General features: G+C 41.7%; 1 protein-coding gene across 4 annotated transcripts in view; it reads right to left on the bottom strand.

Annotated features, from left to right (window-relative positions):
- Positions 1 to 24,293, bottom strand: part of CLNK (cytokine dependent hematopoietic cell linker) — a 200,062-nt gene that overhangs the window by 34,707 nt on the left and 141,062 nt on the right. For all 4 annotated transcript variants that reach the window (XM_081487638.1, XM_081487833.1, XM_081487920.1 and 1 more), the window contains 5 exons: positions 19,216 to 19,241; positions 18,986 to 19,005; positions 16,855 to 16,965; positions 9,413 to 9,440; positions 1,824 to 1,842 (listed from right to left, as the gene is read on the bottom strand). In XM_081487638.1, coding sequence (XP_081343764.1) covers positions 1,824 to 1,842; positions 9,413 to 9,440; positions 16,855 to 16,965; positions 18,986 to 19,005; positions 19,216 to 19,241 — 204 coding nt within the window. The remainder of the gene's footprint in view (positions 1 to 1,823; positions 1,843 to 9,412; positions 9,441 to 16,854; positions 16,966 to 18,985; positions 19,006 to 19,215; positions 19,242 to 24,293) is intronic.

Here is a 24,293-nt window from a genome sequence, read left to right as displayed (position 1 = left end):
GCATTCAGATGAAAATTTACATAGAAATATAAACATGTTGAACTTAAGAACCATTTAGGGCAATGTAGGTTATGGGGATGCTGGATGCTTGCCCATGCACATGTGAATTCTCTTGTCTCTCCTGTGATAAGGCAGGAGATCTCCCAGGATTCTGGTGTAGACCAGTGGTTCCTACCTGGTTCCCACCAGACATGCATTTTCTCAGTTATTCCCCTTTGATCTTCAAGTTTTGAAAAGTTCTGCCAACCCTAGGAACTAGACTCATTTAGTAATTACATGTGTCATTCGTATTACTGGGCCTCCCTGATAGCTCAGTTGATAAAGAATCTGCCTGCAATGCAGGAGACCCTGGTTTGATTCTTGGGTCAGGAAGATCCTCTGGAGAAGGGATGGGTTACCCACTCCAGTATTCTTGGGCTTTCCTTGTGGCTCAGCTGGTAAAGAATCCACCTGCAATGCGGGAGACCTGGCTTTGAACCCTGGGTTGGGAAGATCCCCTGGAGAAGGGAAAGGATTCTGGCCTGGAGAATTCTGTGGACTGTATAGTTCATGGGGTCGCAAAGAGTCAGATATGACTGAGCGACTTTCACTTCATTGGTATTATCGCTTTTTATTTTCTTTTAATCCTGGATAGATTTTAACCAGCCATCCAGAATTACCAAGGTCACATAATAAAACAATGATAGGAAAGTCCATAAAACACTCTCCCAGTTGCAGTTGTAAGTAATAAAATTAAGGAAGCATAAACACTGACATGTCTTAATTTTGGTTGTTCCTCTGTGCTGTGTCCAAGGTTGATCACAAACCTGACACCTTTTATTGAAGGACTGTGATTACTTAAAATGTGATTGGAGTCACTGACTGGTCCACTAGTCACACATCCCATAAAATCATTTCAGGTCATCAACAGCTACCCCCATGAGTTGGCCAATGTCACATTGCTGCGTTGATAATCACTGAAGCCTGCGGCAACAACTCCTGAACGTTTCAGTTAGAATGCTGAGCTTTATTGAGGAAATAGGCGCAGTTTCCTTTAGGTTTTAAAATTATTTAGCATTCCCAACAGACCCCTACTCCTCCACCAGAAACTCTTGGTTAGGACCCACTCAAGTATAACTTCCTCAGTATAAAATGAGAAGACTTGAGGCTCACAGAAGCAATGCAACTTGTCCAAAACAAAACAGCTGGTGGTGAGTCTCTGAAATCTTAACCTAGTGTTGCTTTATCAATCTAGGCTGCCTGTGTTAACTCTTTGGGCCGTAGTTCAGGCCCTTCGGCTCTGGACATAACTCATCATTCTGAATGAATGGTGAACAGTATCTCAAAGGTGGGTGTGAAGGTATCACCAGATTAGCATCCTCCCAGCTAGTGAGTGAGTATTGAATTCCATGCTTCCACAATAGTGACACCAGCAGTGTGTATACATGTGTACACGTGCACACATGAGGACTGACATGTGTGTGAGTGCCTGACATCAAAGATGGAGAGACCCAGAGCTTCCATGGAGCAGCAGGCCAGCGAAATCCTTCTAAAATATTAGGGGGTGACAGTGTGCCTCCTTGTCACTAGCCTGTAACTGAAGAAAGAACTCTACCCCACGCCCAATTTAAATCATGCTGTTTAGATCACGGGATTCTTGAATAGACTCTGAGGTCCTGAATCCATCTGGATCATGTCATCATGCACACACACATGTGCCCATATATCTCAGGGCCTGAAACAAGCAATCCTTTTATTCTTTTTTTAAAGACTAATGCTATTAACCTGGAAATAAGACTTAACCTAATGGTGTTAGGATAAGAAAACAAATATAAACAGTTCACCTTTCTCTGTTCCAAGGACCTGTATTGAATTAAAAAGAGAATATTATTGAGTGACTCTTAGTGACCTAGAATTTTATATTATACTCTGTGTGTATTGGTTAGTAGTGTTTGGGCAACATTTCTCTTAGTATAGATTTTTAAAAATCTGTGAATATGCCTCTAAAAGACGAGGCAAAAATAAACATTTTATACTCTTTGTTTTATACTCTGAATAACAGGCAAATATACAGTCTGCTAATGGGACTATAAATTGCTTTGACTATTTTTGAAACCAATTTAACCATAGCTATTAGGAGCCTTAGAAATGCTCTTATTCTTATCCCAATAATTCCATTGATGAGTTTCTTTTTGTAAGACAACAACTTGAAATCTGGATCAAGTTCTATGTACAAAAATGTCCAGTACATCATTACTTATAATATAAAAACACTGGAAACAATCTACATGACCCTCTAAGTGGGAAATATTAAATAAATTTTGGTGCTATATTCACTATTGCAAAATTAGAAATTCATTGCAATTATTTATATACAGTATGGCATAAAATTATACTTTATCAATGTCTCAAAGTTACATAAAAACTTCAGGATAAAAATGGGGCTTATGATATATTTAAAAGCAGTGTATGTGTGTGTGAAGTTGTATTATAGAAAATAGGATTTGAAGAAAGATGATAAAATTTTAATAGAGGTTATGTTTAAGTGATTAAAGCCATGGTTAATTTTCTTTATACCTGCTTTGGAATTTTTATTTTTAAAGATGAGCATGAAAATATTCACAATATTCTTTTTAAGGCAACCATTTTTCTTTCCAAACCTTGTCTTTCTCTTTCTTTCCTTAATAGTGAATTCCTGATCATTCTTCATTATGAAAGTCTATGTGCTTATCTGGGTTGTATTCTGGAGTCCTATTATACTCTTGAAGAATTAAAATGCCTTGCAAGAAGTAACAGTATTTGCTGAAGTATTTACTTAATTGCAAATAATTCTCTAAAGTCCATTTCATGCATTACAGTAGTTGAGGAAGTCTACAAGTATCATTTGGACAAGAGCTTCTTAACCTGGGGGGATTGAAGAGGTCCTTGAATGGCCTCGTGGGGCTCATGAACCTTCTGAAATTAAAACTCAATTTTGTTTTCTTCTGTAAATACATGCATTTTTTTCTGGGGTGGGAAAGGTTTATCATACTTTACATCAATTTTCAAAGTGGTCTGAGGTCCATGAAAAGTTAAAGCCAGTAGATTGCAGATGAGGTCCAAAGAGGCGGTGACATTTGCCCAGAGTCCCAGAATTATCTTGCCACTGAGCAGACTCTGGAGCCCAGGTCTCCTGACTCACATTGGCTTCGTAGACAAGAAACCTGTATCAACAAATATCTCAGAGAGGCATCGTATGTCTTGTCTAAGGCTGGCCAACAGACAAGCCCTTTTATCTTAAGGAACTTGGCATCCCCTAGGATTATGAAAAGAGGACATACATTTCTTCATGGCCAGCAAATCAAGGCAAAACTATAGACTGAAGGCAGGAGGAGAAGGGGACGACAGAGGACGAGATGGTTGGATGACATTCCTAGCTCAATGGACATGAGTTTGGGTGAGCTCTGGGAGGTGGTGAAAGACAGGGCAGCCTGGCGTGCTGTAGTCCACCTGGTTGCAAAGAGTTGGATGACTGAGTGACTGAACAGCAACAACGATAGGCTATGTAAATAGGTAATGAATGAATCGATTCTCATGAGTGGTTTGGAAGTCTCCGCACTGAGTCCTCTCCAAGACTTTGAACCAGCCAGTTCAAAGTGCTCAGTCTTTTGTGCTGTGGTTCTCAAGCTTGTCAAAGGAGAGGGAAAGCCTTGCTGTAAATACAGCTGAGAAGCCATCTGTCTGAGAGAGCTCTTGTTTTGTTTAATTGAGACCCAGCCAACTTTTTGCTCGAGGGCTCTGAATTTAAAATCAAATGCAATTAGAAAAGTGGAGAGATAGTTGCTTTCCTCTGACTTCACTTAATACAATAATCTCTAGATCCAAAATAATATATTAATAATATCACTTATATGTGGAATATAAAAAAAAAATACAAATGAACTTATTTACAAAACAGAAACACACTCACAGACATAGTAAACAAACTTACAGTGACCAAAGGGCAAAGGTGGTGGTGGGAGGTACTAGACTATATGAGATAGATAATCATTAAGGACCTATTGTATAGCACAGGAAACCCTACTCAATATTCTGTAATAACTTATATCAGAAAAGGATCTGAAAAAGAACAGATGTATGTGTATGGATAACTGCATCACTTTGCTGTACACCTGAAACTAACACAATATTGTAAGTCAACTATGAAGTGAAAGTTGCTCAGTCGTGGCCGACTCTTTGCAACCCCATGGATTATACACTCCATGGAATTTTCCAGGCCAGAATACTGGAGTGGGTAGCCTTTCCCTTCTCCAGGGGATCTTCCCAACTGAGGGTTCGAACCCAGGTCTCCCGCATTGCAGGTATATTCTTTACCAGCTGAGCCACAAGGGAAGCCCTATAGTCAACTATACTCCAATATTAAATAAAGTTAAGAAAAAAAAAAGGATCCAGCTGTCTCTATTCAGCCGGACATTAAAGAGGATTACAAAAGGTAAAAAAAAAATTAAATAAAAAGAAAAAGGTAAGGTGAAATCTAGATTTTATTTTGTTAGAAAATTAACATATTCAAGTTAAATAGTAATGCCTTCTTCTTCATTTCCCACCTTCTTCTCATCCCATCCTTTTATCTGTTTCCTTCTTTTTTTTCACTACTTCATTTCAGGCATGTTGCATATTTCCTAGTGCAGAACTATGGACATGGAGAGTAGATCGAGACTTCAGGTTTTCATTACTGGCTCCATCTTTCCGCCAGCTGGCAATTCTTGCCGCTTTTCTGAGGCTTCTTTTTCTCTTATGTGTATGTGTTAGTCATTCAGTCGTGTCTGACTCTTTGCAACCCCATAGACTCCTCTGTCCATTGCAACCTTTGCAACAGCCAGGCTCCTCTGTCCATGGAATCCTCCAGGCAAGAATACTGGAGTGGGTTTCCATTTCCTTCTCCAGGGGATCTTCCTGACTCAGGGATCAAACACTGGTCTCCTGCACTGAAGCCAGATTCTTTACTGTCTGAGCCATCAGGGAAGCCCTCTTTTTTTCTCTTAGGTTTTTTTTTTTTTTTTTTTTAGGGGGGGTGGCAGGTGGCACATCACTTCTGCTGGAATGAATTCTGGTCCTCAAGATGTAATTTAAGCAAGAATTTAACACTCACACAAGCATGGCATGTGCCCTATGAGATGCGTTTTTAGAATAGAGAAATGACCTTGACTCTCAGTCCAAACAATGAGGAAGTGTTTTGGCAATAGCAATGAGGAAGTGTCTTGGCAAGAGATAAGGGAGAAAAATGTGTTCTTCCACTTGGCCTTGTTGTTCTTTAGATGTTATCAATTTCCAGCAGAATGCCAACAAAAGTTGCAAGAAAAACAAACTGCCCTGCAGGATCCCTGCTGTCCAAGGCAGACATTCCCATTTCCTTCTTACTTGTTTGTGATTGGTGGGCCTATTGTCCTTTCATACTGAGCAGTGAATAATGGTCATCTTGAGTGACAACCTACTTGGAACACATTAGCTGATCTGCAGGAAGAAAAGGGTGGAGTCCCTTTAGATGTGTGGGTTCCTTCAGCTGGAGAGGACCACCACTACTTTCTCCTTCCTGGTGGCACTTGGAAAGCCCAACAACTTGCAGAAGAGGATAAGCTGGGTGGAGTCTTGAATATAACCCCTCCTGTAGCAGTCATGTGTTATCCTCCTTGACATTCTTGTCTTATGGATTGGAGGTCATAACTATCTTGCTTGAGGGGCAAGCTAGAAAAGACTCAATTCTAACATTCTCATAATACCAGAAAGAAAGAAAGGAAGAAAGGAAGGAAAGAAAGAAGGAAGAAAGGAGAAAGAAATAGAGAGAAAATGAAACTGAGCTGGATCTGTGGGGCTCCCAGGGACAGAAGCCTTTCTGTGAACACTGTTCTTTGTTTTTATAGGGAACAGACTCCAGACTCCTTGACCTTACTGAGTCCTAAATGGCAGACTCAAATAGCTGCTTATCAGGGAAGGGAGGGGTTGCAGAGACAAAGGAGGAGCAGCCAAGAAACAATAGTGCAGTCTTGGGGCAGAGTCCTGGTTCTGCCTCAAGGGATAAACATAAGAATATCTTTGAGCTCTTCTGTATCGGTATCAGTTCAGTTGCTCAGTCATGTTGACTCTTTGCCATCCAATGGACTGCAGCATGCCAGGCTTCCATGTCCATCGCCAACTCCCGGAGTTTACCCAAACTCATGTCCATTGAGTTGGTGATGCCATCCAACCGTCTCATCCTCTGTCGACCCCTTCTCCTCCTGCCTTCAATCTTTCCCAGCATCTGGGTCTTTTCAAATGAGTCAGTTCTTTGCATCAGGTGGCGAAAGTATTGGCGTTTCAGCTTTAGCATCAGTCCTTCCAATGAATATTCAGGACTGATTTCCTTTAGGGTGGACTGGTTGGATCTCCTTGCAGTCCAAGGGACTCTCAAGAGTCCTCTCCAACACCACAGTTCAAAAGCATCAATTCTTCGGTGCTCAGCTTTCTTTATAGTCCAACTCTCACATCCATACATGGCTACTGGAAAAATCATAGCTTTGACTAGATGGACCTTTGTAGGCAAAGTAATGTCTCTGCTTTTTAATAAGCTGTCTAGGTTGGTCATAACTTTTCTTCCATGGAACAAGCATCTTTTAATTTCACGGCTGCAGTCACCATCTGCAGTGATTTTGGAGCCGAGAAAAATAAATTTTATCCCTTTTCCACTGTTTCCCCATCTGTTTGCCAGGAAGTGATGGGACCAGATGCCATGATCTTAGTTTTCTGAATGTTGAGTTTTAAGGCAACTTTTTCACTCTCCTCTTTCACTTTCATCAAGAGGCTCTTTACTTCACTTTCTGCCATAAGGGTGGTGTCATCTGCATATCTGAGATTATTGATATTTCTCCTGGCAATCTTGATTCCAGCTTATCCTTCTTCCAGCCCAGCGTTTCTCATGATGTACTCTGCATATAAGTTAAATAAGCAGGGTGACAATATACAGCCTTGATGTACTCCATTTCCTATTTGGAACCAGTCTGTTGTTCCATGTCCAGTCCTAACTGTTGCTTCCTAACCTGCATACAGATTTCTCAAGAGGCAGGTCATGTGGTCTGGTATTCCCTTCTCTTTAAGAATTTTCCACAGTTTTTTTTGATCCACAGTCAAAGGCTTTGGCATAGTCAATAAAGCAAAAATAGATGTTTTTTCTGGAACTCTCTTGGTTTTTCGATGACCCATCGGATGTTGGCAATTTGATGTCTGGTTCCTCTGCCTTTTCTAAAGCCAGCTTGAACATCTGAAAGTTCATGGTTCACATACTGTTGAAGCCTGGCTTGGAGAATTTTGAGCATTACTTTGCTAGTATGTGAGCTGAGTGCAATTGTGTGGTAGTTTGAGCATTCTTTGGCATTGCCTTTCTTTGGGATTGGAATGAAAACTGACCTTTTCCAGTCCTGTGGCCACTGCCGAGTTTTCCAAATTTGCTGGCATATTGAGTCCAGCATTTTAATAACATCATCTTTTAGGATTTGAAATAGCTCAACTGGAATTCCATCACCTCCACTAGCTTTGTTCGTAGTGATGCTTCCTAAGGCCCACTTGACTTCACATTCCAGGATGTCTGGCTCTAGGTGAGTGATCACACCATCATGATTATCTGGATTGTGAAGATCTTTTTTGTATAGTTCTGTGTATTCTTACCACCTCTTCTTAATATCTTCTGCTTCTGTTAGGTCCATACCGTTTCTGTCGTTTATTGAGCCCATCTTTGCATGAAATGTTCCCTTGGTATCTCTAATCTTCTTGAAGAGATCTCTAGTCTTTCCAATTCTATTGTTATCCTCTATTTCTTTGCAATGAGCACTGAGGAAGGCTTTCTTATCTCTCCTTGCTATTCTCTGGAACTCTGCATTCAAATGGGAATATCTTTCCTTTTCTCCTTTGCCTTTTGCTTCTCTTCTTTTCATGGCTGCTTGTAAGGCCTCCTCAGACAACCATTTTGCCCTTTTGCATTTCTTTTTCTTGGGGATGGTCTTCTGAAGAACTACTCAAACCCCCAATAAGTGAAAATGTTAACTACCTGAAACAGTTCTTCATTCCAGAGAGAGGTCACAGTTTGATGACCTCAGGAACCTGTAGAAACTCATCAGGAGACCCCCTGGAGCCAGATTAAAGGAGCACAGGCCCTGCACACACCCTAATCTTATCAGCAACCTCACCCTTGAACTATTGCTATAAAAAAACTCCTCACCATATCCCCTCATGTTGGCACACACAGCTTTCAGGGGCAGGAGCCTGTTATGACAACCTTTGCCGGGCAAAGCAATAAACCTATTCCTTTCTGCTTCACCCAAAACTCTGTCTCTGAGATTCCATTCAGCATCAGTGCATGGAGGCCAAGTTTTTGACTTCAAAAGAGAGAAAGAACCTCCAACTTCTATGTGTAAAAGCATAGGTCAAATACTAAGATAAGAACCAAATCCCTTAGGAGGCCAGTGGGGAGTGAAATGAGGGCGTACCATTGGCTTAAGGACCTTCTTCTTTGGGGCTTAAAGAAGTCAGCATCTAAGGGGCTCTAAGATAGCTCCCTCTGACCTGACCTTCATGCCACTTAGGGAGCCTCTACTGCTCACCTGGACATTTATGTGCTGACTTTGACTGACTGACTTTGTCACATCAGGTTTGCCAAGTTGACAATACCTGTCTCTATTTTTTGGTTGGGAAAACAGAACAGAACAGGAGTGGGGTGAGGGCAGGAGAATTTGCTCAAGTTCACAAAGTTGTTGGTGGCAGAGTGGGATTCTAAATCAGGTCTGTGTGACTCTGTATCTCCTGTATATTCCTCTTTGCACTCCTGTCTTTCTTGTGAACAACTAATAATCAGGAAATTGTATCACAATTTCCAACATTTACTTTTGAAATGCTGAAGAATGGAAGTCATTGGTGGAGACATCATGTCTTCCAATAAGCACTGAATGTGGTGGCGAATAAGAATTTCATTTAAAATCTCAGGCTTACCTGGTTTTGCTTTAGTTTTATTACCTTTAAAGTAGGGTACATTATAATTGTGTAAAATAGACAGCTAGTGGGAAGTTGTTATATAGCACAGGAAGCTCACCCTGGTGCTCTGTGACCACCTAGAGGGTGGGATTGGATCTGGGAAGGGAGCGAAGCTCAAGAGGGAGGGGGTATATGTATATTCACAGCTAGTTTACATTGTTTACATTGCAGAAGCCAATACAACATTGTAAAGCAATTCAGTTCAGTTCAGTCACTCAGTCGTGTCCGACTCTTTGCGACCCCATGGACTGCAGCCTCCAGTTAAAAATAATTTTTAAAAAAAATAGGCTATTAATACACATTGAGCATAGCTGTTATGATAATTAAGCACCTTGCCCATCACAGACACTTAATGCAAAAAATTTCCTTTTTTGTTTCCTAGGACAGAATTGCTACTTACCTCACTTAAATTCTTTAAGCTTATCTGTCTGCAAGGAAAAGAAATATGATGTTACATAAAATACAGTTCATAATGACCAAGATAAAATCATTCTGAGCCCTTAAAGCTCTTTGATTACATTTTCATTGCCAAATTAATAGCCCATAGTCCAATGTGATATTTATCACTGTTCTATAAAATTAAAGCCAGATTATTTTTCTCATAATTTTCTAAGCAAAAGAAGTTACGAGCCAATATAAAAGGTGGTGACAGAAAGGGCATGAATAAACTTGCCTCTCATTTTAGAAGAATTTAAATAACATCATCATTCCTACTGACATTTGGTTTTCCATATCAAATTTCATTAACACAGGACCTGCTATTATTACCTTGATTTTGAAACTCCTTTTTTTTTTTTTTAAACTTTGAGAAACTATAAAGAATTTTAGGTGTGAAGCTATGTTACAGCAGGACCCAGGAAGGCCTGTGTAAGAGAAAGGATGCTGATAATGAGAGGAGATCTGAGACAAGAAAGAACATGAAACTTAGTGACAGGAAAAGAATTCAACAGGGAATTTGATAAAGTGGACTTTGGACCATTGGATGGTCTCAGAAGAAATTCCAAACCTTTCATTTATATTGACAGTTGAGTTCATTAGCCTCTCTAAACCTCATTTTTTCTCATCTGAAAGTGGCCGCAAGAATATTTATCCTAGAGGCTTATTGTGAAAATTGTTGTTATTGTTTAGTTGCTCAGCTGTGTTCAACTCTTTGCCACCCCATGGAGTGTAGCCTACCAGGCTCCTCTGTCTGTGGGATTTCCCAGGGAAGAATACTGGAGTGGGTTGCCATTTCCTTCTCTAGGGGAATCTTCCCGACCCTAGGGTGGAACCCAGGTCACCTGCGTCTGCAGGCAGATTCTTTACCAGTGAGCCACCAGGGAAGCCTCATCGTGAGCATTGCTGGAGATAAAAAGGAAAATGTTGGGCATCCAGTGGGCACTATTTGAGAATGTGGGCAAAGCCAGAAGGCGCGGCTATGAAGCGAGTTGGAGTGATGTGTACCTCTGTCTGCCTCTATCTGTGAGAAGACTGGAACAGAAGCGATGTTGAGAGATTAAAGCTGAGACACCAACCCCAGTTTAAAGCTGTTGAGCTAGGGTGATAAAGGTCTGTTTGGATCAGGTAAGACGGTGCCAGCAGCATACAGCGCTCAGAAGCTATACCCTTAGATCTCCAAGCAAGAAGCGAATATGGCGAGGTCCCATGTTTTTTTAACCTGTTTCATCAGCCCATCTGAGATAATGCATCTGTACCCTGCCTCTCCCTCTTAACAGAGCAAGTGGAAGATAAAGAGGTACGAATAGAAGTAATAAAGTAGAACAGACACCCAAAGTATTAATTCGTTTGGGGTTAAAATGAGGCCAATCTCAGTGTTTTTAATGTTTAAGAAACTCTGGCATCTTAGAAATACTGACAGATCCACCATGTGGCTTCAATTTAGATTGGGTAATTGATTTTAGACTTGTGATTTTAAGTTAATAAGAGTCAAGCTATGTTCAACTTCATTTCTAAACCATTCCAACTGTTTAAGAGAACTTGAATTTTTCTATAATTATACATTCACTTTATTAGATTTATAAAAATGAAATGTTAAAGTTTGGCTTGTTAGGGTTTAAACCTGCCCTGTCAGCATGAAGTACTTAAAAAATCAATTACATGAAGCGAATAAAGGCGTTTCAAAAGTTTAAGGATATTTAACTGAGTTCCTCAAGGTCTTATGTTTTAACCTATGTAATGTGACAAGCAGAGGGATTGTCTTTCTGTTTAGATAAAAGCACTCCATTTGTAAATGGAGCAATATATTTATAGATGGAGAAGGAAATAGCAACCCACTCCAGTATTCTTGCCTGGAAAATCCCATGGACAGAGGAGGCTGGCGGGCTACAGCCCGTGGGGTCGCAGAGAGTCAGACACGACTGAAGCAACTTAGCACAGCACATATTTATAGATGGAAATTTAAGGCTTCAGGAAAATTGGCTTTTGAAATTGGTAACTTTCGAAACCTGGATTTTTAAGTGAGAATCCACTTAGGAAGTAAGAAGTCCTCTCTCGGAGCAACAAATGTCCTTGGGCATTGAAATACCCGTGGTGACGAGACCCCCATGAACGGTTGCCCCCCTCACATGTGAAATGAAGGTATTGGGCTTTCAGGGGTCCTTTTTAATGAGATTTATGAAAACAGAGAGACCCCCACAAAGTGACGGAATGGAGGAGCGGGGGGGCTCTGGCCTTCCCCTCTAGCCCCAACCTACCTCCCTGAGAGCATCTTTCCACTCATAAATTGTCCCATGATTGGTTGCTGGAGATGGTCAATAAACAAAACATGGTCCTTGACTACACAATATAAGTTTTTCACACTCCGTCCTATGCATAATTGGTGCTCAGTGTGTGTCTGAGGATAACACTATTTTTACTGTAAAAATCGCCTTTCCTGAACCTCTGTTAGTTTTTGGCTTAGTTTCAAATGAATTGGATTTGGGTCCTTGCTCTGTTATCTCTGAGTTCCATCACACTCAATAAGTAAAGTTTCCTCTCTGAAGCTTTATTTTCCCACCTGTGGAATGGGTAAATGCAGACAGAAATGAAGAGGGTTGATTAAGGTTCTCATGAAATAATACATGTGGAAGCTATTTGGAGAAAAAGAACACCTTACATCTGTAGGACACTTTTAACAGTCACATCCTCCTTAACTTAAACTTTCATTCTGACATAATTGTAGTTCTCACACAGTGGTAGGAAATCATACAGAAACATCCCATGTGCCTTTAACCCAGTTTTCCTCAGACAGTATCTATAATATAGATAGATTATATCATTATAGGCAATATCTATCATTATATATCTATATTGTAAAACTATAACAATAATAAAGTTCACACTTTAAAATCCATAGTTTCCATTTATGAATGTGAATTTGTGTATCTTCTTTGTAATCCATATTTTCTCTCTCTTTATGATTTCTCAATATGTATAAAGACTATTTTTTCATCTCCCAAATCATCAGAACATACATACTAAGACTGCCTGAGCTGAAGTGGTGTCAGCAAGGTTGAAGAGGGAAACCCATAGTTAGGCAAATGAGTACTTTGTTGATAAAAATATCACACACTTCCATTGTATATATGTACTACAACTTCTTTATCCACTCATCTGCCATTATATAGAGTGAAGAAAGTCAGAAGAGAAAAACAAATATCACATATTAAGGCATATATATGGAATCTAGAAAAACGGTACTGATGAATCTATTTGCAGGGCAGGAGTAGAGACACGGACATAGAGAACAAACTTGTGGATACAGCGATGGAAGGAGAGGGTGGGACGAATTGAGCGAGTAGCATTGAAACATTAACATTACCATGTGTAAAATAGATAGCTAATGGGAAGTTGCTGTGTTCAACACAGGGTGCTCAACCCAGGGCTCTGTGACAAACCTAGAGGGATGGGATGGAACAGGGGGTGGGAGGGAGGTTCAAGAAGGAGGGGACATAGATTCATGTTGTCCCTGATGGCTCAGACAGTAAAGAATCTGCCTGCAATGCGGGAGACCCGGGTTCGATCCCTAGTTGGAAAGATCCCCTGGAGGAAGAAATGGCAACTCACTCCAGTATTCTTGTCTGAGGAATCCCATGGACAGAGGAGCCTTACGGGCTACAGTCCATGGGGTTGCAAAGAGTTGGACACGACTGAGAGACGAACACACTCACACTCACATGGCAGAAACCAACACAACATTGCAAAACAATTATCTTCCAATTAAAAATAAAATTTTCAAAATAGCACACACTTTATTTAAATTATATTTTGGCTGAACCCTGCACCTTGGGCCACTGAGTTGGCTGAAACTTAAAGGAAATTTCAGAGCTCAATAACCAGTCTGCAGTTCTTTGTCCTTATCAGAAAACTGTGGATTGAAGCATTGCTTTTTGCAGAATGCTGAGGACTCCGAAGTGGCCCATGTGCAGCTAGAGCTGCAGCAAATGATGATTATGCTCCTAACTTCTCAGGCTGATTTTTATTTGGTACGTGTATCATGACATTCAAATTACAACAGATAAAGAGTTGGAAAGTTTTCTTTTTTTCCTCTTTCTAATTATATCAAGGAGAGGGTTTCCATGCAGTGGTTAGTATATCTTAAAGGTGTTTGTTGCTCGGTCATGTCTGACTTTTTGTGACCCCATGGACTGTAGCCTGCCAGGCTCCTCTGTCCACAGGATACTCCAGGCAAGAATACTGGAGTGGGTTGCCATGCCCTCCTCAAGGGATCTTACCAACCCAGGGATCAAACCCGGGTCTCCTGCATTGCAGGCAGATTTTTTACCATCTGAGCCACCAGGAAAGCCCATATATCTTGAACATCACTCTAACTTTATTTTTCTTCCCTTTTTACAGAAAAAACCTCCTCTAGAATGAAAGTTTTGCTCTGAAACTGTGTTGTGGTTACTTATAGTAGTGCTATGTTTCCCTTTTAAATACATCTATTTAAATTAAAAAAATAAAGAGCTGAGCAAAAGCTATGAAGCACATAGGTGTTGCAAAAATCATAATGATGACCCACAAGTGGTTGAGAATGTCTAACCAACACTCTCCAAACATCAATGCTCTCTCCTGGCTTCAGGCTGTCAATGAGTGATCTAAATAGCATTTTCCTGAACTGAAGGGCTCTAATCCAGCAATTGTTTTGTGAAGCCAAGTTTGTTGTTGTTGTTGTTCAGTGTCCAACTCTTTGTGACCCAATGGACTGCAGTATGCCCGGCAGAGAAGGGCAGAGTGAGCAGGGACCAAGGGGGGCTGAAACACAGACTTGAGGACCACCCCACCACCTGGGGTGAGCAAGGCCAACTGGAAGGGCTGCAGCTGTTGACTGCCTTCACTGGACAGTTGATCCCAGATGTAAACACAGCCGCTCCAGAGGGTAACAGCCCACAGGGCCCAGGGAGCAGCTGTCAGGAAGGCAGAGAGCCCACGCTGGCCAAAGACACTCAGATCTCCAGCCTTCCTTCTGTTTTCAGATAAAGTGAACCTCACAACAGCCTCACGTGGTCTTTTCCACATGGTCATTAGCAATGGCCATCTGATGACATAAATGGGCACAACTAAAAATAAATTGAAAGCTCTCTTCCTAAAGCAAGACTTTTGGCTGTTTCTTCTGCAAATATTTTCTCTCATTCTGTGGGTTGTCTTTTCATTTTGTTGATGGTTTCCTTTGCTGTGGAAAAGCTTTTAAGTTTAATTAGGTCCCATTTGTTTATTTTTGTTTTTATTTTCATTAGGAGCTGGATTAATCTCCAAAACATACAAACAACTCATGCAGCTCAATAACAAAAAAACAATCCAATCAAAGAGTGGGCAGAAGATCTAAAGAGACATTTCTCCAAAGAAGACATATGGATGGCCAAAAGGCATGTGAAAAGATACTCAACGTCACTAATTATTAGAGAAATGCAAATTCAAAGTACGAGGTATCACCCTACACCAGTCAGAATGGCCATCATCAAAAAATCTACAAACAATAAATGCTGAAGAGGGTGTGCAGGAAAGGAAACCCTTTTATACTGTTGGTGGGAATGTAAATTGGCACAACCGCTATGGAGAACAGCCTGGAGGTTCCTTAAACAAACTAGAAATAGATCCAGCAATCCCACTCCTGGACATATACACAGAGAAAACCATAATTCAAAAAGATACAAGTACCCCAATATTTATTGTAGCACTATTTACAATAGCCAAGACACGGAGGCAATCTAAATGTCCACCAACAGAAGAATGTATAAAGATGTAGTACATATATACAGTGGGATATTACTCAGCCATAAAAAGGAATGAAATAATGCCATTTGCAGCAACATGGATGGACCTGTAGACTCATTCTAAGTGAAGTAAATCATTCAGAGAAGGACGAATATCATATAATAGCATTTATATGTGGAATATAAAAAAATGGTACAAATGAACTTATTTACAAAACAGAAATAGAGCCACAGATTTTATGATTACCAGAGAGGAAGGAGGAGGAGGGATAAACTGGGAGACTGGGATTGACATAGACACACTACTATATCTAAAATAGTTTACTAATGAAGATCTACAGTATAGTACAGGGACCTCTACTCAGTACTCTATAATGATCTAATATGGGAAAAGAATCCAAAAAAAGAGTGCATATATGTATATGAATAACTGATTCACTTTGCTGCACACCTAAAAGCAACACATTGTAAATCAACTATATTCCAATAAAAAAAAAAAGTAAGACAAAGCTCTCTTAGTTCTGGTGGCATTCCCAGTGTCTTGCATATTTTTGCCCCCTCAACAGTCATTTACCAACCCTATAACTTTGACAAGTCACTTAACTTCTCTGAATCTTAGTCACTTTTTGTGCCCCGTGGGTACGGAACCGTTTTACTAGGCACCTATTATGTGCCTCTACTCTGGCCTTTTCAAGCCTTAGAAAATCAGACTTTATTGGGCTGCATGCGTGTATGCTCAGCTGCTTAAGTCGTGTCCGACTCTTTGAGGCCCCATGGACTGTAGCCCACCAGGCTCCTCTGTCCACAGGATTCTCCAAGGCAAGAACACTGGAGTGAGTTGCCATGCTCTCCTCTAAGGGATCTTCTCCACCCAGGAATTGAACCTGAGTCTCTTGCATCTCCTGCATTGGCAGGTGGGTTCTTTACCACCAGTGCCACTTGGGAAGCCCCCATATAGGGTTGTGTGTGAAATGAAATTGCTCAGTCATGTCCAACTCTTTGCGACCCCATGGACTGCAGCCAACCAGGCTACTCTGTCCATGGAATTTTCCAGGCAAGAGTGCTGGAGTGGGTTGCTATTTCCTTTCTCCAGGGGATCTTCCTGACCCAGGGATTGAACCTGGGTCTCCCGCATTGCAGGCAGATGCTTTACTGTCTGAGCCACCAGGGAAGCCCCCAGATATGGTTATGGGTGTCTAATTCTGTTAGGTACAGATAGGAGAGGCTGTTTAAGTGATTGTTCTTTCTTCTTTCCTATGCTGAGACAGATGTTACCCTAGAACTTGAGAAAGCTTACCTCCTCACCACAATTTTACCTCACGAGTATGGTTATTTTCTTCTTATAAATAAAGAGGATTCAGAGATATTTAAGAGCTTCCTGAAATTTTACAGGGAGAAGTGGCTCAACTGGGATCCAAACCCCATCCTGCTGGGTCCCCACAACCTGTTCTTTGCAATGTAAGGAAGCAGAACATAAAAAGAAAGTGTATTTTCCATGAAGGAGTCAAACTAGAGGTTTCTGAGATGCTTTTCCTCAAAGCGGGTGGCTCTCCCCGTCAGGCTGGGAAGTCTACTTCGAGAGGTGGCCATCCTCCTCCTCCCGCCCCCCGTCCCATGGTCATCTCATCATCAGCAACAGCAAGCCTCTCACCTGGCCCCTGTCTGTGCTTCAGGGAAGGTGTGCCTCTGGGGGAACGGTGGCCTGCTGCTTGGTGGCTCCGGGGGGAGGGGCTGGTACTTCTTTGGAAGTTTGACGGGTGGCCTGTGGGAAGTCAGAGTGACATGGAAGCAACTTAGATGTCCATTGCCAGATAAGAAAGCTGTGGTATGTGTACACAATGGAATATTACTCAGCTATTAAAAAGAATGCATTTGAATCAGTTCTAATGAAGTGGATGAAACTGGAGCCTATTATACAGAGTGAAAGTGAAAAGTGAAAGTGAAGTCGCTCAGTCGTGTCCGACTCTTTGCGACCCCGTGGACTGCAGCCCACCAGGCTCCTCTGTCCATGGGATTTTCCAGGCAAGAATACTGGAGTGGGTTGCCATTTCCTTCTCCAATACAGAGTGAAGTAAGTCAGAAAGAAAAACACCAATACAGTATAATAACACATATATGTGAAATTTAGAAAGATGGTAACGATGACCCTATATGTGAGACAGCAAAAGAGACACAGATGTGAAGAACAGACTTTGGGACTCTGTGGGAGAAGGTGAGGGTGGGATGATTTGGGAGAATAGCATTGAAACATGTATATTATCATATGTGAAATAGATCGCCAGTCCAGGTTTGATGCATGATACAGAGTGCTTAGAGCTGGAGCACTGGGATGACCCAGAGGGATGGGATGGGGAGGGAGGTGGGAGGGGGGCTCAGGGTGGGGGACACATGTAAACCCATGGCTGATTCATATCAATGTATGGCAAAAACCACTACAATATTGTAAAGTAATTAGCCCCCAATTAAAATAAATAAATTAAAAAAAAAAAAAGTCAGAGTTAGGACCTGAGAAGCTCTGCCATACAGATGGCCTCTCAGACCCAGAATTCAGACAGTCCTGCCTTCTGTGTCCCCAGCTTTGGGTTGGAAATGGCGATTTGGGGGATGGCTCACTACTTTACAGGGGGCTTTGAAAGTCAGAATACTCATTCTTCTAATGAGTCTCAGTCTCTCTCCCTGCAGTTTGCCCTCCAGTCTGGTTCTGTTTTTTCCAGAGTGTGATGTAATTTGCTATAGGGTGTCATAGGTCTATGCCAGCTGTTGACATTTTAGGCGGCCTGGGGGTGAAACTATGATTGCAGCCTTTCATTTGCCCCAGACTGGAAGACATGAGCTTTTGAATCTCTCCAACGACAATGTTCCAAAGCCAATCGCTCACCCATTTATTCCCCCAGGCCCTCACTCGTTCACAGAGTGGGTCAGGCCCTGTTGGTGATGCTGGGGACACAGAGGGAGAAAAAGATACAGCCCTCGGCTCAAGGAGCTGCCCTCTGGGAGTGCAAAGAGAGGAGAGATGAGAAGGTGGCCCACCAGGGTAGGAAGTGCTGTGATGGAGGTCCTCATGGGCCCGTGTAGGATGACAGAGTGGCCAACTCAGAGCCTGAGAAATCAAATCTGTTGGTTTCACACCCGCCCCTCCCATATATATATATATGTATGTGTCTGCATACTTAGTCGCTCAGTTATGTCTGAATCTTTGCGACCGCATGGACTGTAGTTCACCAGGCTCCTCTGTCCAAGGGATTCTCCAGGCAAGAATACTAGAGTGGGTTGCCATTCCCTTCTCCAGGGGATCTTTGAACCCAGGTCTTTTGCATTGCAGAAAGATTCTTTACCATCTGAGTCACCAGGGAACCCCCATATATATATATATATATATATACATATTAACATGTATATAAAATACATGCACTTATGTATAAAAACATAAGTACTTATATAAATATATACTTATATATTGTTGGTCCCTTGAAGGCATGTCCCAGTGCCAGGACTCTGGGAGACTTCTGCACTTAGAGGAGGGAGAGACTTCTGTACTGAACGAAGGGAAAAAAACAGGAAGCAGGGAAGCAAGGCATTCATTAAAGATGGCTGTGTGACGGGATATTGACTGTATGACTGTGAATGAATGAATGATTAAATGGATGAATGAGGCTTGTTTACTCTTGTTCATTGACCAACTCATTAGTTTTTCAGTGTCAGCTGTCTGTGTATCTCTTCAAATTCTGGAACTAATCATGTAAGTATATTGTGAAACAAAATTCTCTTTTTCATTGTCTTACCGAGGAGGTGGTAAAGGAGTCTGCAAAAGGAAAGAGAACCAGGAATTACAGTTATTCTTTGAGCAGAGCTAATGGTTAACAATTTCTCTTGGTTTATAAACAAACAACAAAGCCCAACCAAACTTCTAGGGTATATTTTTCAAGTGCCATCTAAGCCTTCACATTGTACATAGTCCTATGCTTCTAAAATAAAGTGTGGGTAACAAATGCATTTTAATGCTTTTTCTCACCTTGTTTCCCTTTGTGGGTTTGTCTCCTAAAATATAAGAAGGAACAGTAGTGAGTTTATGGAAAATGTCATCAAGTTACCTTTACACATGTTTAAATGGAAATCATTCCCATTTGAATAATTCTGGTGCAATGCCAATGAACATTTGTTGCCATCTTATGAGATACCCAGCACCATGCTAAATACTTCCATTATGTGATCTCATTTAATCCTCGCCTTTGCTCTGGATGAAGAAACTGGGGCATGGGGAAGTTAAGTACCTCACTTCCAGTCCCCCAGTTAGTAAATGGCAGAATGAAGATCTCATCGCATGTGGTGTTACCCCTGAGGTCCTCTCTTAACCATTAGCTGTTGATTAATATCCTTTTATATACGTAATCATCTTATTCAAGTTCTTGCCTCCCACTTTCATCAGGCATTTCCAAGAAGAGAAAAACTGCATCACAGAACATTTCAGATGAAAGGGTTTTCTAAGACCCCAGAATCCAATTACTTTATTTTATGAAAGACAAAACTAGGGAGGGCAATTGCCCAAGACCACCTGACCCTGGAAAAAGCCTGAATGGGGCCTGGACAGGATTCTCCTGACTTCTATGTGGTTTTATGGGTTCCCCCAATGGCTCAGTGGTAAAGAATACACCTGCAGTGCAGGAAACCCAGGTTCCATCCTTGGGTTGGGAAGATCCCCGGGACGAAGAAATGGCAATGTCTTGGAGAATCCCATGGACAGAGGAACCCAACAGGCTACACAGAGTCCATGGGGTTGCAAAGAGTCAAACGTGACTGAGCCCTCCCACTCTCAGATAGTTTTATTTCCATAGTGCAATTCAGCTCAGGCAATTATTGAGCTGCTACTCTGAGCTAAGCCCAGTGCCACGCTCTGGAGTTAAAGACAAATGCAACATAATCCTTCCCCTCAAGGTGTTTCCAGTTGTTCTGTTTACAGGCCAAGTTCTATGTTCTGGGGACATAATGGGGAAGATGAGAGACACTGTCACTGCTGCCATAGGGCTTATACCTAAAGGGTAGTCATGCATGGAAAACACTTCAGGAAGAGAAGGGTGTGGCATTGAAGGGACACACAGGAGATAAGTTGGTCTGGGGTGTCAGAAAGAGCTCTTTGAGGAAGCAGTGTTCACTTTTCTGTAAAAATGGATATGACCTGATCAGGCTTCCCTGTCCTTCGTCCTCTCCCGGAGCTTGCTCAAACTCATGTCCATTGAGTCAGTGATGCCATCTGACCACCTTGTCCTCTGTTCATCCCCTTCTCTTCCTGCTTTCAATCCTTCCCTGCATCAGGGTCTTTTCCAATGACTCAGGTGGCCAAAGTATTGGAGCTTCAGCATCAGTCCTTCCAATGAATATTCAGGACTGATTTCCTTTAGGATGGACTGGTTGGATCTCCTTGCAGTCCAAGGGACTCTCAAGAGTCTTCTCCAAGACCACACTTCAAAAGCATCAATTTGTTGGCCCTCAGCTCTCTTTATGGTCCAACTAACATCCACACATGACTACTGGAAAAACCATAGCTTTGACTATATCGACCTTTGTCGGCAAAGTAACATCTCTACTTTTTAATATGCTGTCTAGGTTTGTCATAGCTTTTCTTCCAAGGAGCAAGCATCTTTTAATTTCATGGTTGCAGTCACCATCTTCAGTGGTTTTGGAGCCCAAGAAAATAAAGTCTGTCACTGTTTCCATGGATTCCTCATCTATTTGCCTTGAACCAAGTATCTTATCATAGGAGGCTTAAAACTCAACTGAACACTGCCTGAGTCTCCTTTCCTTATTTGTGAGATGACAAAATTGAAATAAATCATTGTTTTAAAACTTTGCTGTGAAGAGTCCCCTGGGGTCCTCCTGGGGACTCCCAAGGAAACTGTAAGGCTGAGAGGCTGGGTTTCTAGCACATCATCCCTTGTCACTGTGGAGGCTTCATCTCTGTCAACTTCCCACTGGACCTCCTTTTAAGATTTCTTTTGGGAAAATGTTTAGCCGGTCAAAAACAACATAATGCAACACACACTGGTCTGGGTGATTTTAAAGGTTCTTCTAGGCCTAACTAACTGAGGGAGGGAGGAGTAGACTGAGACAAGTGGCTTCTTCTTCAGTCCAGCTCTTCTGAGAAGGCTCCGTACCTCTCCAGAGAAGCCAGATAAGGGATTTTATTTCACAGGTACTAAATCTATTGGTCTGACTTCCCACATTACAATAGATTCCCCTTCCCAATAAAACTCAAAGACACCAAAAAAAAGAAAAAAATCAAAAAAACCCCAAAAAACCCAAATAACAGAAAAACTACCTCATTGGACAAAATTACCATTCTCCTTATTTTGTTTTTTGAAAATGCATTTTAGATAGTATAGACTTCTCTGCATGAATTCAAACACTAATGGCAGACAAAATTTGCAGATGTTCCTAAACTGTAATAATACAAAAATAAGACCTAGGTTGTATTTCAACAACAGCGACAATCTAGTTAATATTAAGTCGTTGACTATTTTGATGCGATTACTAAAAAACTTACGCCACAGGGTGCTTCCTTAAGGCACAAAATCAGAAAGCAGGAAACTAATTTGCCCTCATTTTATTGTGTATTGGCTTCAGCAGCAGAGCTCCCTGAGAAACTATCTTATATCAGCTTATGCTGATGACTTTCCCCGTGAAGCTAGATGTCGGGTGTCCAAGACACATTTTTTTCATACCTACCACTGTATCTATCGAGGATCAATTCAATTCACTGAAAAAAAAGTTCAATAAAAAGACTGAGAATCTGGAATTCAACAGGAACATTCCATTTATTGCTTCAGAGATATGCATCTCATTTGATTCAGTGATTGTGAGTTTAGAAAAGGACATCTATCTTGCTTTTATTCATTCGCTTGTTCTTGAGCCCATAGTGTATGTCAGGCATGAATTCATTTTTAGTAGATTTATTGATGTACGTGTTGGGGAATACAATACCAGAAAAAAAAGTTTCTTTTGTCATGTAAACTCACATTCCAGTAGCAGGAGATAGAAAACAAACAAAAGTATATGGTAGCAGGTGATGATAAACACTACAAGGAAAAATGAAGGTCGGGTGTGTGAGAGACAGGTGATGGGGCTACTGTTTTTCATGCAGATGCCAGAAGACCTCTGTGGAGAGGGCATGACAACAGAAGCTTGAAGAAAGTGAAGGCACACACCATGTGAAGGCACACACCCGGGCAAGCGTCCCGACAGAGGGAGCAGAAAGTACAAAGTTCCTGCGGTTGGATGAGAACCAAGGAGTTCTACTCCCTGGGCTTCCCTGGTGGCTCAGACAGTAAAGAATCTGCTGGCAGTGTGGGAGACCTGGGTTCAGTCTCTGGGTTGGGAAGATCCCCTGGAGGAGGTCATGGCTACCCATCCCAGTATTCTTGCCTGGCGAATCCCCATGGACAGAGGAGCCTAGCAGGCTATCAAAGTGTCGAAGAGTCAGGCATGACTGAGTGACTTAGCACAGCACACGGCACTGTCCAGGCAGTGGTGGTGGAGGTGAGAACGTGCCCGGGGTCACATGGGGTCATTTAGGCTGTGATGAGAACTTTGCCTTAACCAGGCTGCATCTTTTCTGTATGGGCCTCCCCTGGTGGCTCAATGGTAAAGAATCCACCTGCAGTGCAGGAGATGCAGGAGACTCGAGTTCCGTTGCTGGGTCAGGAATATCCCCTGGGGTAGGAAATGGCAACCCACTCCAGTATTCCTGTCTGGAAAATTCCAGGGACAGAGCCTGGTGGGCTACAGTTCATAGGGTTCCGAAGAGTCAGACAAAACTGAGCACCCACACTGCATACATGCATCTTTTCTGTACACTGTCTGTAAGTTGTGTGCCCGCATTATAATGGGAGTTTTCCCTGGCATCAGTTAGTATCCTCCTCATTTAAAAAAGGCGTGTATGCAGAGCTACTGCGTAGTATTGTAATTCCTTTCCTGGGTGTATATTCTGGGCTTCCCAGATGGCGCTAGTGGTAAAGGACCCACCTGCCAATGCAGGAGACGTAAGAGACCCGGGATCCATCCCTGGCTTGGGAAGATCCACTAGAGAAGGAAATGGTTACCCACTCCAGTATTCTTGCCTGGAGAATCCCCGGGACAGAGGAGCCTGGAGGGCTATAATCCCTGGGGTTGCAAAGAGTTGAACGTGATATACTCAAAGAGAAGAGCAAACATACATCCATACCAAAACTTGTGCATGAATTTTCAGAACAGCACTATCATAAAAGTCAAAATCCATCCAAGTGTTTATTAACTGATTAAAGAGTAAACAACATTGTGAAAGGAAAAACAACTAGACTATACTAAGGACTATGATTCGGCAGTAAAAAGGATTAAAGTACTGCTACATGTTACAACATAGATGATCTTCTAAAACATGCTCAAGGAAGGAAGCCAAAAGACTATGTATTACATAATTTCGTTTATATTTTAAAAATCTAGGATGGGCAAATCCAGAGAGACAGGAATTATATTAGTGTTTTCTTGGGAAAGAGGAAGGTTTGGGGAGCCATTTCTAATGAACAAGCTTTTGTTGGGGGGAGATACATTTTTCTACACTTAGACTGTGGCCATTTGTTGCAGAATTCTGTGGACATGCTAAAGTCATTGAATTGTATACTTTGTCCTTTAAAATTTTTAATTTTTTAAATTCTTTCGGCATGCTGGATCTTAGTTCCCCCACGAGGGATCGAACCCATGCCCCCCTGGAGTGGAAGCTCGGAACCTTAACCACTGGACCACCAGCGAAGTCCATCTGTTTTTAAAGAGTCAGCCTCTCTCTCTTTTTAAAAAAATATTACTTTGGCTGTGCCAGGTCTTAGTTGTGGCATGTGGGATCTTCAGTCTTTGTTGTGATATGTGGGATGTAGCCCCTTGACCAGGAATAGAAACGGGACTCCCTGCATTGAGACCGTGGAGTCTTACTCACTGGACCACCAGGGAAATCCCTGAACTGTGCACTTTAAATTAGTGAATTTTATAGTATGTGAACTGTATCTCAATAAAGACATTTACAAAATTCAAAAAATAAGAAAAGAATAAAAAATGTGTGTATGATAT

This window comes from Giraffa tippelskirchi, chromosome 1 (assembly GCF_054371585.1).
Source record: "Giraffa tippelskirchi isolate mGirTip1 chromosome 1, T2T-mGirTip1v1.2.pri, whole genome shotgun sequence".
Lineage (NCBI taxonomy): Eukaryota > Metazoa > Chordata > Mammalia > Artiodactyla > Giraffidae > Giraffa > Giraffa tippelskirchi.
The sequence above is the reverse complement of the archived record's forward strand: the minus strand, read 5'-3'. Positions and strand labels throughout refer to the sequence as shown.